A 14579-nucleotide genomic window follows, 5' to 3' on the forward strand; every position below is an offset into this window, starting at 1 on the left:
TTGCTTATATTAAGTTTAATATTTAACTAGTTATTTAATTTAAAAATATTTTTAGATATGACAACTTCGTAATCGACTGTAGTTATACAATTAATGCCAAAAATATAAAATTAAAATTGCACACTCGTTTTTTAATTATAATACACATAACTGTAGCTATAGAACTAAAAAAAATATCACCAAAAATATGAAAGAACTTTGAGAACATTTGCTTAAAAATTTTTATTCGCCAAAAACAAGTTTGAACTCTATAGATACCATTGATGTTTGTGTTGAGTTTGGGTTAACCCCATATTATATATTTACAAATCTCTTTCAAAACTGACAAATAAGCGTATTTTGATTGAAATAGATGGCTAAAATTGAAATACTTCTAGGTAAGTATGCCACAACACGAATTAAAAATGCCCATAAGTTCACTAACACATTTCCAGTCTGCTACTTAAGACTACGTGGAGTTCACCAAATACACAAGTATTTAGGCAACTAACAGGGCCGATTTCCTAATGCCATCCGAGCATTTACTAGTTAGTTTACATTTAATTCTCAGACTCTTCCGTCCGACTCGTGTGAAATCCATTCATTCGAAAAATTGACACCACAGACTACAAACTAGCACATTAACATGACATGACCAAATCGGCCCTTCGATCAATATCCTTCTGCAGATCTACTGCAGAACTACGCCCTGGGCATGCTGCAGTCCAGTGCACAAGTAGAGCATGATGATGCTGAGGGCCTGGACTCGCTCGTCTGACCGGTTCTCCATGCTGGACGCCGACTTCCATGCCGATGACTCCGTGGCCTTCTCGGCATCATTCATCATGGTGTAGCCCTCAGTTTCGGCGTCCAGGGCCACCTTCAGTTTTGTCAGCTGCGGAGCATTGTGGATGGAGATGGTGGATAAATGGTGGATAGATGGTAGATGGACGGACAAACAAGAAGAGGTGCAGACGGACTTACCAGCTCGTTTATTTTGGCCACTCGCTCTTCGGGCGGTAGGCCAACGTATAGATTTTTGCTGGTGCTCTTGGCCAGGTTCATCAGATCCTCGTTGCGGGTATGGCGAATGATGGGCTCGGTTATGACGATTACCTGTTCGCAGCTGAGAACTGTGCAGTCTAATGGTAGAGCCTCCAAATGCTGGGCAACGCACTCAAAGGGATTCTGGGGCAGAACAGGAGTCGCCTCCTCCACGACTGACGACTTTCTGCGAGTGATCAAAAGGGAGTGAGCTTTTTTAATCAAATGATAACTACAGCCGTTGTTCGCATTCGCAAAGTAAGGGCTTATGTACAGGTAGGTAAGTGGATATATTCTTGATCATCAGCCGATTAGATCTAGCTTTGTCTAAAACGGTTGTTGGCTGAGTCAACGAACTTCTAAATGTGATTTACAGTAAAACTATGCTTAACAATTTGTGCTAAATATTTATTAGTACCTTACCTTACCTTACTTTTAAGTTTTTCTTTCATTTCATAATTTCCATTTTCCAACTGTATCCGCTAGTCAGATACTGAAATATTAAGACTTCACATGATGATTTCTGTTAGTCCTCATATATGTACATTCACACAAGCTAAAAGCCAAGTGCACACACACTTTGAAACGGCTTGGTGATAACTAAAATTTGTGGTGCAATTGGTTGATTTAACCAAAAAACTTGTTGCTGTGTACTCCAGCAGGGAGTATTATTATATTGTCAGAAGCTGAACTAACTTATTTTTCTCACAGATGTGTCTATTTGTTAGTTCTTCCAGAAATAGTAGTGGTTTGTTATTTCCGAATTCCTGTTTTAATATGATTAAAATCGGGCGATTATACTAAATAGCTCTCATGAGAACAACTGATATATTAAAAAAAAATATATAAACAAAAAAATGTTTAATTCAATGTTTTTTACTATTTTTTTTTCTTTTGGATAAAGTAATGGTTAAATATAGTTGCTATAGGAACGATCCAATAGTTAAGCAGAAAATCAGCACAGCTTCAAAGTTTTCAGACTTATACGCATATGATTCGAAATTTAGATGTTTTAAGGTACATATATTAACTACGGTTTGCCAAAGTTTCCTTCCTCTCTTATTTTAGTGAGTTATACAAATAGTTTTCGCCATCTTATAAAAGGATGGACTACCACGTTCGGTTCGTCGAGTGTAGTTTTCCTAATTAGACGGCTTGGGAATCAATCTTACCGCGAGGGAGTGTGCTGGGGGCTCGGAGGCAGGCTCTTGGAGTTCATCTGCTGACCACTGCCAGTCAGCGAGGACACGATGCCGGGTATGTCCAGGTTGCTCGCCTGCCGCTTAATGCCCTGGGCCAGCATCCCGGTGAGACTGGACCTGTGCACATCTAAGCCAGCCGCCGTTGGGGTCTGGATCTGAGCCTGAGCCTGAGCCTGATCCCCGCCAGAAGTGGCCGCCTCGTCCAAAGGAGCCGGACTCAAGTTGGCGTCGAGGAGCTCGGGGCTGTCGGCCTGCGTAATGGTGAACTCCGGCCGGTTGGCCATCGCCGGAGTGGACGACGCCGGCATGGAGCCGGAGCAGTCCACCGGACCGCAGACGGTGGCCATCTGGCACTTGACTATGCACTTCTTGTGGCAGCACATGGAGCACTCCTGGCACTGCATGGCGTCCTTCAGCCAGATCTTCTTGCCGCAGAAGTCGCACTGCGTGGCTCGATGGAAGTGGGTCCGCACGAAGTTGTGCGCCTTCGAGGCCCCAGTCGTCGCACTCGAGGAGTCGCCGGATGGGGAGCTGTCCGCCAAGGTGGAGCTCAACTTGAGGAACACCGGCTCGTGCGACTGATCCTCCTGTGCCGCTCGGTCGCCAGCCGATATGTTTCTACATTTTAAGAAAAAATAAAATTATTATAATGTAGTAGCAAAATATCACAAAAATATCTGCAGGGCAAGAAACCTCCTTTGGAAAATAGAAATAGTCTTTGGGCGGCGTGTGAACTCATTGGTGCACTCGATAAGTAAACAATAACAAATGTAATGTGGAATAATGTAACAACAAAACTCAATTTCCCGGAATGATTTGAGAGTCCTTCGTGCAGAAAGCCTGTGAGTACTTGTGAGTGCTGGTTTTACTATTAATAAGTAAAGTTTTCGACACAGAAGAAATGGAAAGTTTGAGTTGAAGAAATGAAAAAGTAACTGAAAAAGAATTGTTGTCAAATTCATGGCAGAAGGATTCATGCAAAAGCTAAAAAACTGAGTGCCATATGTACTGAAGTCAAGAGACAAGTAATGTTGCTTCAGCGCCCCTCCTTTTTGCATGGAAATGTTACTGGTAATAAACAATGGATGCATTGCGACAACCCGAAACGTTAGAAACCATATGTAAGTTCCTGGGCAACCAGCCAATTCAACTGCAAAGCCGAATAATCTATAATCTAGGGGACCTCTAACGCCAAGAATTGATTCATTGAAAGAAAGCAATCGTTGAAAGAAAGCAAAAAACTTTGTTTGTATAATTTAAGTCTAAAGTTTACAAAGCATATCTGTTTAAAAGCTATGTTGATGAGACATTAACAAACGTCTTTATACCCTTGAAGAGGGTATTATAATTTCAGTCAGAAGTTTGCAACGCAGTGAAGGAGACGTTTCCGACCCTATAAAGTATATATATTCTTGATCAGCATCACTAGTAGAGTCGACCTAGCCATGTCCGTCTGTCCGTCCGTCTGTCCGTCTGTCCGTCTGTCCGTCCGTCTGTCCGTCCGTCTGTCCGTCCGTCTGTCCGTCCGTCTGTCCGTCTGTCCGTCTGTCCGTCCGTTTATATGCAAACTAGTCTCTCAGTTTTAAAGCTATCTGCATGAAACTTTCCCAAAAGTTGTCTTTCTATTGCAGGTAGTATATAAGTCGGAACGACGACTATAGCATATAGCTCCCATAGGAACAATCGGAAAAATAATTGAAAAAAAAATTATAACTTTGCTGTTTTTTTAATTTTTTGTTTAGTTCTTCGACATATAGCAATGGTTAAATATTTCAGATTTATGGTTTAAATTTCATCAAAATCGGACGACTATATCATATAGCTCCCATACAAATAATAAAAATATATAAAAGAACAATCAAATAATTAAGCTGCAAATCGTCATAGCTTCAATGTTTTTAAACATATACGCAAGTAAATCATAATTTTAATGTTTTCAAAAATATTTAATTCTTGCGATAGCTGCAAGGGTATATGAACTTCGGCTTGCCGAAGTTTGCTTTCTTTCTTGTTTGTTTTTTTTTTATTGCAGGTAGTACATAAGTCAGAGCTTACCTTTTTTTTTTAGCTTTTACGAATAAACTTCAAGTTATAATAATATTTTACTATTTCAGAATAAAGATTTTAATTTTTTTAAGTTCGGACACCGACTTGATAAAGCTGCCATAGAAACGATCGAAAAATTCAACGGAAATGGACGAAGCTCATTATTTTTATACTTGTACGCATGAAAATCTTATTTATTTTTTGTAATAGTTGCTTAAAAAAATGGCTTGATTCCTTCATGGATTTAAAATCTGACCTTTCTTTCCTGTACAGCGAGGATGCTGAAATAAAGATTATCTTCTTAAAAGATTGATCTTTTCAACCAAGGATTTTAAGGATTTAAAAAAGATATATTTCATCCAATCCCAAAGTCGGAAAATATTTCTAATTTTTGCATATTTTATTTCGAGAAAAAACATTTTGAAATGGATTCAATTCATTTTAACACACATTTAAGAATAAGATTCAACAAATGAAAAAAATTGAAAACATTAAAAAACAAGAAAGAAAGCAAACTTCGGCAAGCCGAAGTTCATATACCCTTGCAGCTATTGCAAGAATTAAACATTTTTGAAAACATTAAAATTATGATTTACTTTCGTATATGTTTAAAAACATTGAAGCTATGATGATTTGCAGCTCAATTATTTGATAGTTATTTTATATATTTTTATTATTTCTAAGGGAGCTATGTGCTATAGTCGTCCGATTTTGATGAAATTTTAACCATAATTCTGAAATATTTAACCATTGCTATATGTCGAAGAACTAAACAAAAAATTAAAAAACAGCAAAGTTATAATTTTTTTTCATTTATTTTTCCGATTGTTCCTATGGGAGCTAGTCGTCCGATCCGGCTCGTTCCGACTTATATACTACCTGCAATAGAAAGACAACTTTTGGGAAAGTTTCATGCAGATAGCTTTAAAACTGAGAGACTAATTTGCATATAAACGGACGGACAGACGGACAGACGGACGGACAGACGGACATGGCTAGATCGACTCGCCTAGTGATGCTGATCAAGAATATATATACTTTATAGGGTCGGAGATGTATCCTTCACTGCGTTGCAAACTTCTGAGTGAAATTATAATACCCTCTGCAAGGGTATAATTAATCAAATTATAAAAATGCTTTCTTTTGGTTTTTACTAATATTGGCAGGGACAACATTAGTAAAATAATCGTCTTAACAAAAATTTGTGTTTTTGTTGTTTCTTTCTCTGCATCCGCATCATCAAAAGTTTAAAAAGCAATTAATTATTATTCAAATATTTTAAATGCTTTATGATGACATCAATCGGCTCCTCAGTGTATGCAATATTATGTGTTATGCTTATTATATGAGTATGTTAAGATGCAGCATACTCTTGGGCTTCAGTGGGCTGCATAAAACATTCAAAACTGTCTCCTTCAATTTAAGTTCATACTTAAAATCGCGATTCTCGAAAATTTGGATTCTGATCAAAAAACGTATTCCTTTAAAAATAATCACTTCATCATTTAAAATAATCGATTTGGCGTAGCTTTGTTTGTGTTTATATTGTTCTCTGTTAATTTATCAAGATTTGATAATTCCTGAAGGTACTGGTGATTTTCTTTTTTCCAAGCTTAGCCTAACTACCTTGTGTTTGTTTGAAACTAGACTTTTCCTATAAATCTGTACTCACTATTAGAGTTTTAATAATATTATTTTAAATTGTCTAATCCCTGTGCATTGTTGTTGTAATCTCGTTCTCTCGAGTTTTGTTTTTGTGACATTGCATGAGTAAATCTCTGTAATATTTTACTCTCTCTTCCCCCCGCTCTACTTTTTGCGCCTTATCTAACTGTGTTCGTACATAGTTGTTAGTGTTTCACAAGCCACGCTCAGTTGACAGAAAAGATTTTGTATCGCACTCTTCCGCTTTTGCATTTACACGCGTTTCTTTTACTTTTGTGTTTATAATTTTTGTGTTCCTAATGGTATAAATAATTAAGTAATTTACTTATAAATATGTACAAATGCAGCTATATTACATTTTTTACCTGACTTTTATTCAATTTCAATGACTTCGCAAGAAATTCGATCAACTAAGTATTCATCTCTTTTTTTTATTTTTTTTTCAATTTTGCATGAAATTATTTCTTTAAAAATATGCCAAAAAAATATATATTCAGTGGAATTCTTTGAATTGTTGGCATAAATTAGCTTAATGTATAATAAAAAGGGCCCTACTTATTTTATTAATTTTCTCAAAAAAAAAAAAACGGACTTTTGCCCAAAACTCAAACCCGCTGGCCCACTGTGCTATGGTAGCTGAATGATATCATTTTCTGATTCGAAAAAAATTAAAAGCATACATTTTAGTTATTAAACCATTACTATATACAAAAGAATTTTTGGAAAAAAATTAAAAAATCCAAGTCCTTAATTTTTATTTAACTTAATATTTCGTTTGTTCCCATGGAAGCTATACGTTAAAGTGGGCCGATTTTAATTAAATTAAAACCAAAATTCTGAAATATTAAACCAGTTCTATTTGCCGAAGAATTAAAAAATTAGAAAACAGCAAAGTTTAACATTTTTGTTTCATTTTTTCCCCATTGTTCCTATAGAAGCTATATGCTATAGTCGTCCGATCTGGCTCGACCCAACTTATATACTACCTGCAACAGGAAGAAAGCTTTTTTTTTACTAGAACTAACAAACAAATCCACACAGAGTGTATAGAAAAGTTTACTAGAAGTCGCTGAAAAAATTAAACAGGCATAAAAGCTGTCAAAAAGAATTGTTTGCACTTCTAGAAAAAGGGAGCCCAAAACAAATTTTATGTGTAATATACAATGAAAAACAAAAGATTTTTCTTTTAATTTTGTTAACTACCGCTATTAAAACAGTAACCACTTATCACTGACAAAAGAAAAGAACCGGTGCAAATGGACTCAACATTTTTAGTATGGTACCATTTTTTTAAAAAGTGTAAAAAACGTTTTGTACCTGTTTTCATGCCAATTTTATTTGTTATCTTCAGTTCTGATTAGCCGCTTTCCGTCATCGGTAGCTTATTTCACTAGAAATATATCATTCTTCAACCTCTCCATACATCTTAACATCTTAATCCATACGACAACAAAAATTAATTCTTTAAAAAGACACGCCTGAAAATCGAAAATAATTGTATTACTTTATCTTGAAGATGGAACTTTCACGAATCTAAGAAGCTGATAACACCCCAAAAATCAGCGTTTTATAAGGTTGGAAAATCCGTATAAAATAGATTTACCGGCTGATTGCTGAGGTTAATAACTTTTTAGATTCTAAATGTGCCATCTTCAAAATAAAGTGATAAAATTTTTGGATTTCAGGCGTTTATTTTTTAAGTATTAATTTATTTTGTTGGAACTTCAGTGTTAGCAATTTATTCAAACTTTGTCGAGCCTAGCATCTACGTATAATATAAGGAAACCCTCCCTTATAACATGTATAGGAAATTTGAAGAATTATCTATTTCTAGTGAAACAAGAAAGAAAGCAAACTTCGGTAAGCCGAAGTTCATATACCCTTGCAGCTATTGCATGAATTAAATACTTTTGAAAACATTTAAATTATGATTTACTTGAGTATATGCTGAAAAACATTGAAACTATGATGATTTGCAGCTCAATTATTAGATAGTTATTTTATATATTTTTATTATTTCTATGGGAGCTATATGCTATAGACGTCCGATTTTGATAAAATTTAAAACATAATTCTGAAATAATTAAACATTGCTATATGTCGAAGAACTAAACAAAAAATTAAAAAACAGAAAAGTTAAAATTTTTTTTCATTTATTTTTCCGATTGTTCCTATGGGAGCTATATGCTATAGTCGTCCGATCCGGCTCGTTCCGACTTATATACTACCTGCAATAGAAAGACAACTTTTGGGAAAGTTTCATGCAGATAGCTTTAAAACTGAGAGACTAGTTTGCATATAAACGGACGGACAGACGGACAGACGGACGGACAGACGGACAGACGGACGGACAGACGGACAGACGGACGGACAGATGGACATGGCTAGATCGACTCTACTAGTGATGCTGATCAAGAATATATATACTTTATAGGGTCGGAAACGTCTCCTTCACTGCGTTGCAAACTTCTGACTGAAATTATAATACCCTCTGCAAGGGTATAAAAAGCTTTCGATGACCGAAATCGGTTAAGCAGATAAAAAATAAAATTGGCATGAACACAGGTCACAAACGTTATTTACCCTTTAAAACTAATGGTACCTTACAAAAAACGTTGAGTGCCGCTGTTTCAATTTCATCGATTTAAGTTTGTAAGCCAGTGAATTCAGCGTTTTTTATCGCTGCAAATTGAGCTTACCTAGCTTGTGACTGATTCTTGGAGCCGCTCTTGGCGGAAGCATCGCCCACTGTCAAATTGGGATTGCCCGTCCAGGAGAAGCCGAACAAAATGTCGCCAAAGCAGAGGTTTGGATTGAACCCAGACTGATTAGACAGGGCGTGTGTCTTCCTGTGGGAAAAAGTGGATCAGTGAGAAGGGGAAGACCAGACTAAAACAGGGAACATCCACCGGGGAAGAACTTACACTGCCTGAAGCGAGGCCGGGTTGAGACTGATTTGCTTGAGGCACTGGTTCAGACTCGTCTCGGAGCACTCGACGAGTATCTGGCCAATCTGGACGTTGTTGTACCCCAGGAGGACGCTCTCACCGGCGCACTTGCTGAAGACGCACACGTTGAGGTAGCGGCTGGAGGTGTCCAGCTGGAAGCTGCACACATCGTCCATGTGGATGAGCGGGCTGAAGGCGCAGTCGATGGTGGAGTGCTGGTAGAAGTAGTTGACGGGCTCCTCCGCCTCATCAGTCTTGCTCCTGTCCTTCTCCTTGTCTTTGTCTTTGTCTTTGTCTTTATCCCTATCTTTGTCCTTGTCCTTTTCTTTATCCTTATCCTTGTCTTTGTCCTTGTCCATGTCCTTATCCCGATCCCGATCCCGATCCCGATCCCTGTTCTTGTCCCCGCTCTCCCTGCTCATAGTCTTCTTGATGGCCTTGGCAATCAGGTTGGACTTCTTGGGGGAGTTGGTGGGCGTTCCACTTAAGCCCGGCTTGACGACCAGGTGCTTGGGCACTGGCTCAGCCGGCACAAGGTCGTCGACCTCTGGCCTCGAGGGACAGGGGCTGGGCAGGTCCTCTAGATCGTCGTACTTGTCGATGTCCTCCAGGATGGCATCGTTGCGAATGATGCCGGGAATGACGCGCTCGATGCGCAGACTGAAGACGGTGGCCTGCAGCGTCTTGACCACCTTGGCAATCTGCTGAATGGTGGCCACCGGCCTGCCCTCGATGGCCACCAGGACATCGCCGGCGACCAGGTTGGACTTGCAGGCCGGCGTGTTGGGCAGCACGGACTCGATGCGGACCACCTGGCTGCCGCTCTGCTTGAAGACGATGCCGATCTGCTGGTTCTTTGCCTTGTGGATGAACACGTCCAGCGAGATGAGCACGTTCCGGCTGTCCCGCTGGCTGGCCTCGATGAAGGGCACGGGGGCCAGGGTGATGGTGCAGTACGTCTCGCTGGCGCCCGGGTAGGCCACCATCAGGCGGGACAGCTCGGCCAGCCGGACCGTGAGCAGTCCGTTCGGCTGGATGTCGCAGTCGCCGGCGTCCTCCTCGGCGGTCCAGTGGAAGAAGGGCTTGTAGCGCAGCTTGTAGTTGGGCAGCGTGTGTTTCCGGCGCACCGCCTTTCGGATCTGGTTCGATATCAGGTTCGTGATGTTCGACTGCATCTGGCGGCCCTGGTACTTGGACTCTATGTCCAGAATCAGCTCCGGATCGCCCAGGAAGCTCAGCGACCAGTGCGTGTACGGTTTCCTTGTGAACTGCAGACGCGCCATGCCCGACAGCTGCTTGACTGCAAAAAATGAAGCGGTTGACACTCCTTAGTAGGCTGATAAAAAAAAGTAGTAAGTCCAAGTAGTTCATACCCATTTTTTGGATTGATTGTCATACATTTCCGAAATTTTGTTCCTTTTTTTAATTTTGAGTTTTAATATTTTCGGATTATATTATATAACTAAATTTGACCAAAAATACCTTCAGTTTAATGTTAATTAAACTAAAAAAAATAGAAGTCTTTGCCTTTGTAACTTCTTTCATAAGTATATTCCTTTTGTAACATTTAACTTGATTAAAAAAAACATGACAATTAAATGTGTCTTCTTGTATATAATAACAACAAAAGGCGGAATTAAACTTAAATTATATATAGGCGCTTAAATTATATAATATAATCGCTGCTTAAAAAGTTGAAGAAACAAATTATATATCTGCCAAAAAAATTCTATTCTCGCTATTTAATGCACTCACCCTTTAGCGTTATTGATCCTTTTTTGCCCAGCACCATATCCGCATCAATGGATGTCGTGAAGTTGCCCACGTAGTTTATGTCCAGCAGAAGATCGAGGTTCTCAATACGCTGCTCGTCCTTGTCCAACTCCACGTTGTGCACCGATAACGACTTGATGTCTGGAAACTGGTCACCCAACTCGAGCTCCTTAATCTAGGATTAGATGGAAGACCATGAGTTACCCGCTTTCTAAATACTTAGCCTACCTTCAAGCGTTAATTTTATACAACAATTATTGTTTCCTCCTTAAGCACGGTCTTACATTTTCGTTATCAAGATTCGATTTTTATACAAGCTTATGCCGCACAAAAAATTCAAACTATATGGCCCAAAGAGAAGCGCATTTGGTGGGAAGTCTTGCTAAATACCAAAGAGTTACATGGGCCTCGTAAAAAAATTGTTTTTCTTTTATTATTCTTTAAGCCGCATAATTATTTCTAAAACACATTTTCTAATACCCGCTTTCAAAATACTTAGCCTACCTTCAAGCGTAAATTTTATACACCAATTATTATTGCCTCCTTAAGCACGGTCTTACATTTTCGTTATCAAGATTCGATTTTTATACAAGCTTATGCCGCACAAAAAATTCAAACTATATGGCCCAAAGAGAAGCGCATTTGGTGGGAAGTCTTGCTAAATACCAAAGAGTTACATGGGCCTCGTAAAAAAATTGTTTTTCTTTTATTATTCTTTAAGCCGCATAATTATTTCTAAAACACATTTTCTAATACCCTTGCCGAGCGTATTATAATTTCAGTCAGAAGTTTGCAACGCAATGAAGGAGACATTTCTGACTCTTTAAAGTATATATATTCTCGATCTAGCCATGTCCTTCTGTCCCTCTGTCCGTCTGTCCGTTAGTTTCTACGCAAAGTAGTCTCTTAGTTTAAAAGCTGTCTGCATGAAACTCTTCCAAAAGTTGTTTTTCTATTGCAGGTAGTATATAAGTCGGAACGAGCCGATCGGACGAGTATAGTATATAGCTCCCATAGGAACAATCGGAAAAATAAATGAAAAAAATAGATAACTTTGATGTTTTTTAATTTTTTTTTTAGTTCTTCGACATAAAGTAATGGTTCAATATTTTGGAATTACAGTGTAAGTTTCATCAAAATCGGACGACTATAACATAAAGCTTCCACAAGAACAGTTAAAATATGAAAAAAATGTAATAATGTAACTTTTCTATTTTGTTATTTTTTTTTGTAATTTGTTTGACTTATTAATAATTTGACAGTTTAGAATTACGCTTTTAATTTTATTAAAATAGGAAAACGATATCATATAGCTGCCATAGTAATGTTTTTAAACATAAACGCAAGTAAATCATAAATTTAATGTTTTCAGGAATATTTTATTTTTGCAAGAGCTGCACGGGTATATTTGCTTCCTTTCTTGTTAAAATCAAATTTCGCTTTGTAGGCATAACTTGAAAAAGTTTCTAGCTTTTATAACATTCTCAATGTTCACAGGGACAGACAGACGGACCTGGCCAGATCGACTCGGCTTCTGATTCTGATCAAGAATATATATACTATTTCCACCTGTTACATATGGGGTTATGACACTACATTGTTGGCCTCAGTCGTTGCTCATTTTTTGTTTTAACTATACGATTTTACGTAAGTACGAGCAAGACAACCTATGACGATTCTAATGAGCAATGAATGAAGAAAATTGTCAGAACCGATACCCGATAGGAAAAAATATGCACCGGGTTTTGGTACAAAGATAACATTCGAAGAAATACCACCGGGGCCAATACAAAATTGTATCTAAAAAGTAAAATTTTGCTCATTGATCGGAGTTGACGACAAAACGGAATGAAAAAAAGAGGCTTAAATGTATACGAAACAATTTTTGCCTTTTGAAGTCAAGAACTGAAACCTTTTAAACATTAAAATAAGCGGGAAAAACACAATATAATAAACAAAACAAAATAGTTTGAATTTTACGTTAAAAAGGCAGTGTGACCGTGAACTTTTTACCAAAAAAATCTCAAGCAGTATCCATATAGTTGTCTCTGTCTCTGTCTCTGAGCTTCAATGAATCTGTCAATGAATGAGACGAACAGTGTAATGTCATACCCGTATTACTCTACGACAAAAGGTTGTTTTTAGGGAAAAGCTCCGCCAAATATAAAAGTTTTATGTATTTCAATTTTCCTTCGCTGAGGACTGAAAACTACAAAATTTATGTTTTACTTTTTGGACCACTTTACGTTTTTCACTGTTTTTGGACCTTAGTAAAAAAGAATTCTAAGAAATAAATTTCCAAAATTAAAAAAAAAAAAGTTTGTTTGTTTTAATAACAAGTAAACATTAAATACATATACTCAGTCAATTTATTGTCTGATAACTTTTGGTTTTTGGCCTCTAAAACCTTTAAACCAATTTGCGGTACGGGGAAAGCACATATGTAAATCCCAAAAAATGAGTGCCCTTTAGAATTTATAGTTTCCAACATGTCGGCCGGACACAAGAGGATAGCTAGATTGACGCAGTTGTGTAAATATAAGTTTTTTAGGGCCGAAAAGGAGTTCGATTCCTTATTTTCACCAGAAACCGTATGACTCACCGTGAGCTTGTCGAGAAGTTTGCCAGTGGTAGTCTTAGTAATCAGTTCGTCCAGTTCGATGGACAGCTTGCGGTAGAACCACTTCCTCACCCGGTTGGAGTTCTTGAACTCGTGGAAGAGGAACTGCATCACGAAGTTGAGCGAGACCAGCGCCGAGGCTCTGCGGAGACTCTCCTGGTGGTTCTCGCACCCATTGCCGGCTCCCAGTCCGGAGTTGGAAAGCCTCTTCATGTTTCGGGCCGTTTGCTTGATGTTCTGCGACAGAGCGCACACAATTGATTACAATTACTAATTACTATCAGTCAGAGGGATGGGAAGTGCGAATCTTACAAGTGGCAGGGTGTATTTGGCGTTCATCTGCTTCTGCTCCTCGCTCTCGTCCGGCAAATTGGAGAACTTGATGAAGATGAGATACTGCAGCAGGATCATCACTACCCCGCCGATCAGCAGGAAGATCAGGCACAGCAGTAGTATGTTTGAAATGGGTATCTCCATGGTGACCCCTTGAAGCTCCCACTCTCAAATTGAATTTCTGTCGAGGATTTCAGCGGCGATTTGGTCGGCGCAACGTAGCCTGAGACTAGAATCCGATGTCAGTCTTCTTAATTACGTTCTGGATGTGCTCGCATTCGCAATCGCATTGTCGCCCAGTATCAGTTAGCACGGAGATCCTGCCATCGATGACCCACCCATCTAGGTGGTACTGGTGTTGTTACCTCAGCCAATATCGCCAATATGCGGCTGGTTTTAGCTGGTAGTGGCTGTAAGCCCACAACTGTTACAACCACTGTATAGGCGACATAAAATCGATATGTATTCGCAGAAGTGGCTGCGCCTTTTTAGTCATCGGCCCTTGCTGCGCATGTGTCCGGATCAGCTGATGGCCTTCCTGGGGGTTGATTCCGAGCGCGTCCAAAGCCCTGCCATCAGCCGGACCACCTCGTCCAGCTGTTTCTGTTCTGGTTCTGGTTCTGGATTGGGAGTGCCCCTTTGCGACAGCCCTTACAATTGGATGGAATCGCTTGCCGCACGGGGTGGTTATTATAACGCACTTAAATGGGCGCTGTTTGTGTGAACAAATCCATTCTGCCTTTCACTATCTATTTGGAAGCACATTTATACCCTTGCAGAGAGTATTGTAATTTAATTCAGTAGACAGAGACATTTGCGACCTTAAAAAGTATAAATATTCTTGAACAGCGTTATCAGGAGAGTCGATCCAGCCACGTCTTTGGATAAAATTTTCCCGAGTTGAATAGGTCCGGTGAAAAATGTATTGCTTCAAACCTTTAGGACCCAATCGTGCTGTATTTTTGGGAA

General features: G+C 38.9%; 1 protein-coding gene across 1 annotated transcript; it reads right to left on the bottom strand.

The window, feature by feature from the left end:
- Positions 1-207: 207 nt before the first annotated feature.
- Positions 208-14052, bottom strand: LOC108145594 (PDZ domain-containing protein 8). The gene is made up of 8 exons (XM_017271124.2): positions 13590-14052; positions 13260-13514; positions 10640-10832; positions 8861-10184; positions 8636-8785; positions 2196-2843; positions 964-1210; positions 208-874 (listed from the first exon to the last, which is right to left on the bottom strand). The coding sequence occupies exons 1-8, from the start codon at positions 13752-13754 to the stop codon at positions 671-673; spliced, it is 3186 nt and encodes a 1061-aa protein (XP_017126613.1). The 5' UTR covers positions 13755-14052; the 3' UTR covers positions 208-670.
- Between the last annotated feature and the right edge of the window lie 527 nt (positions 14053-14579).

The sequence above is a fragment of the Drosophila elegans genome, unplaced genomic scaffold, assembly GCF_018152505.1.
Source record: "Drosophila elegans isolate 14027-0461.03 unplaced genomic scaffold, ASM1815250v1 contig_149, whole genome shotgun sequence".
Taxonomy (NCBI): Eukaryota; Metazoa; Arthropoda; class Insecta; order Diptera; family Drosophilidae; genus Drosophila; species Drosophila elegans.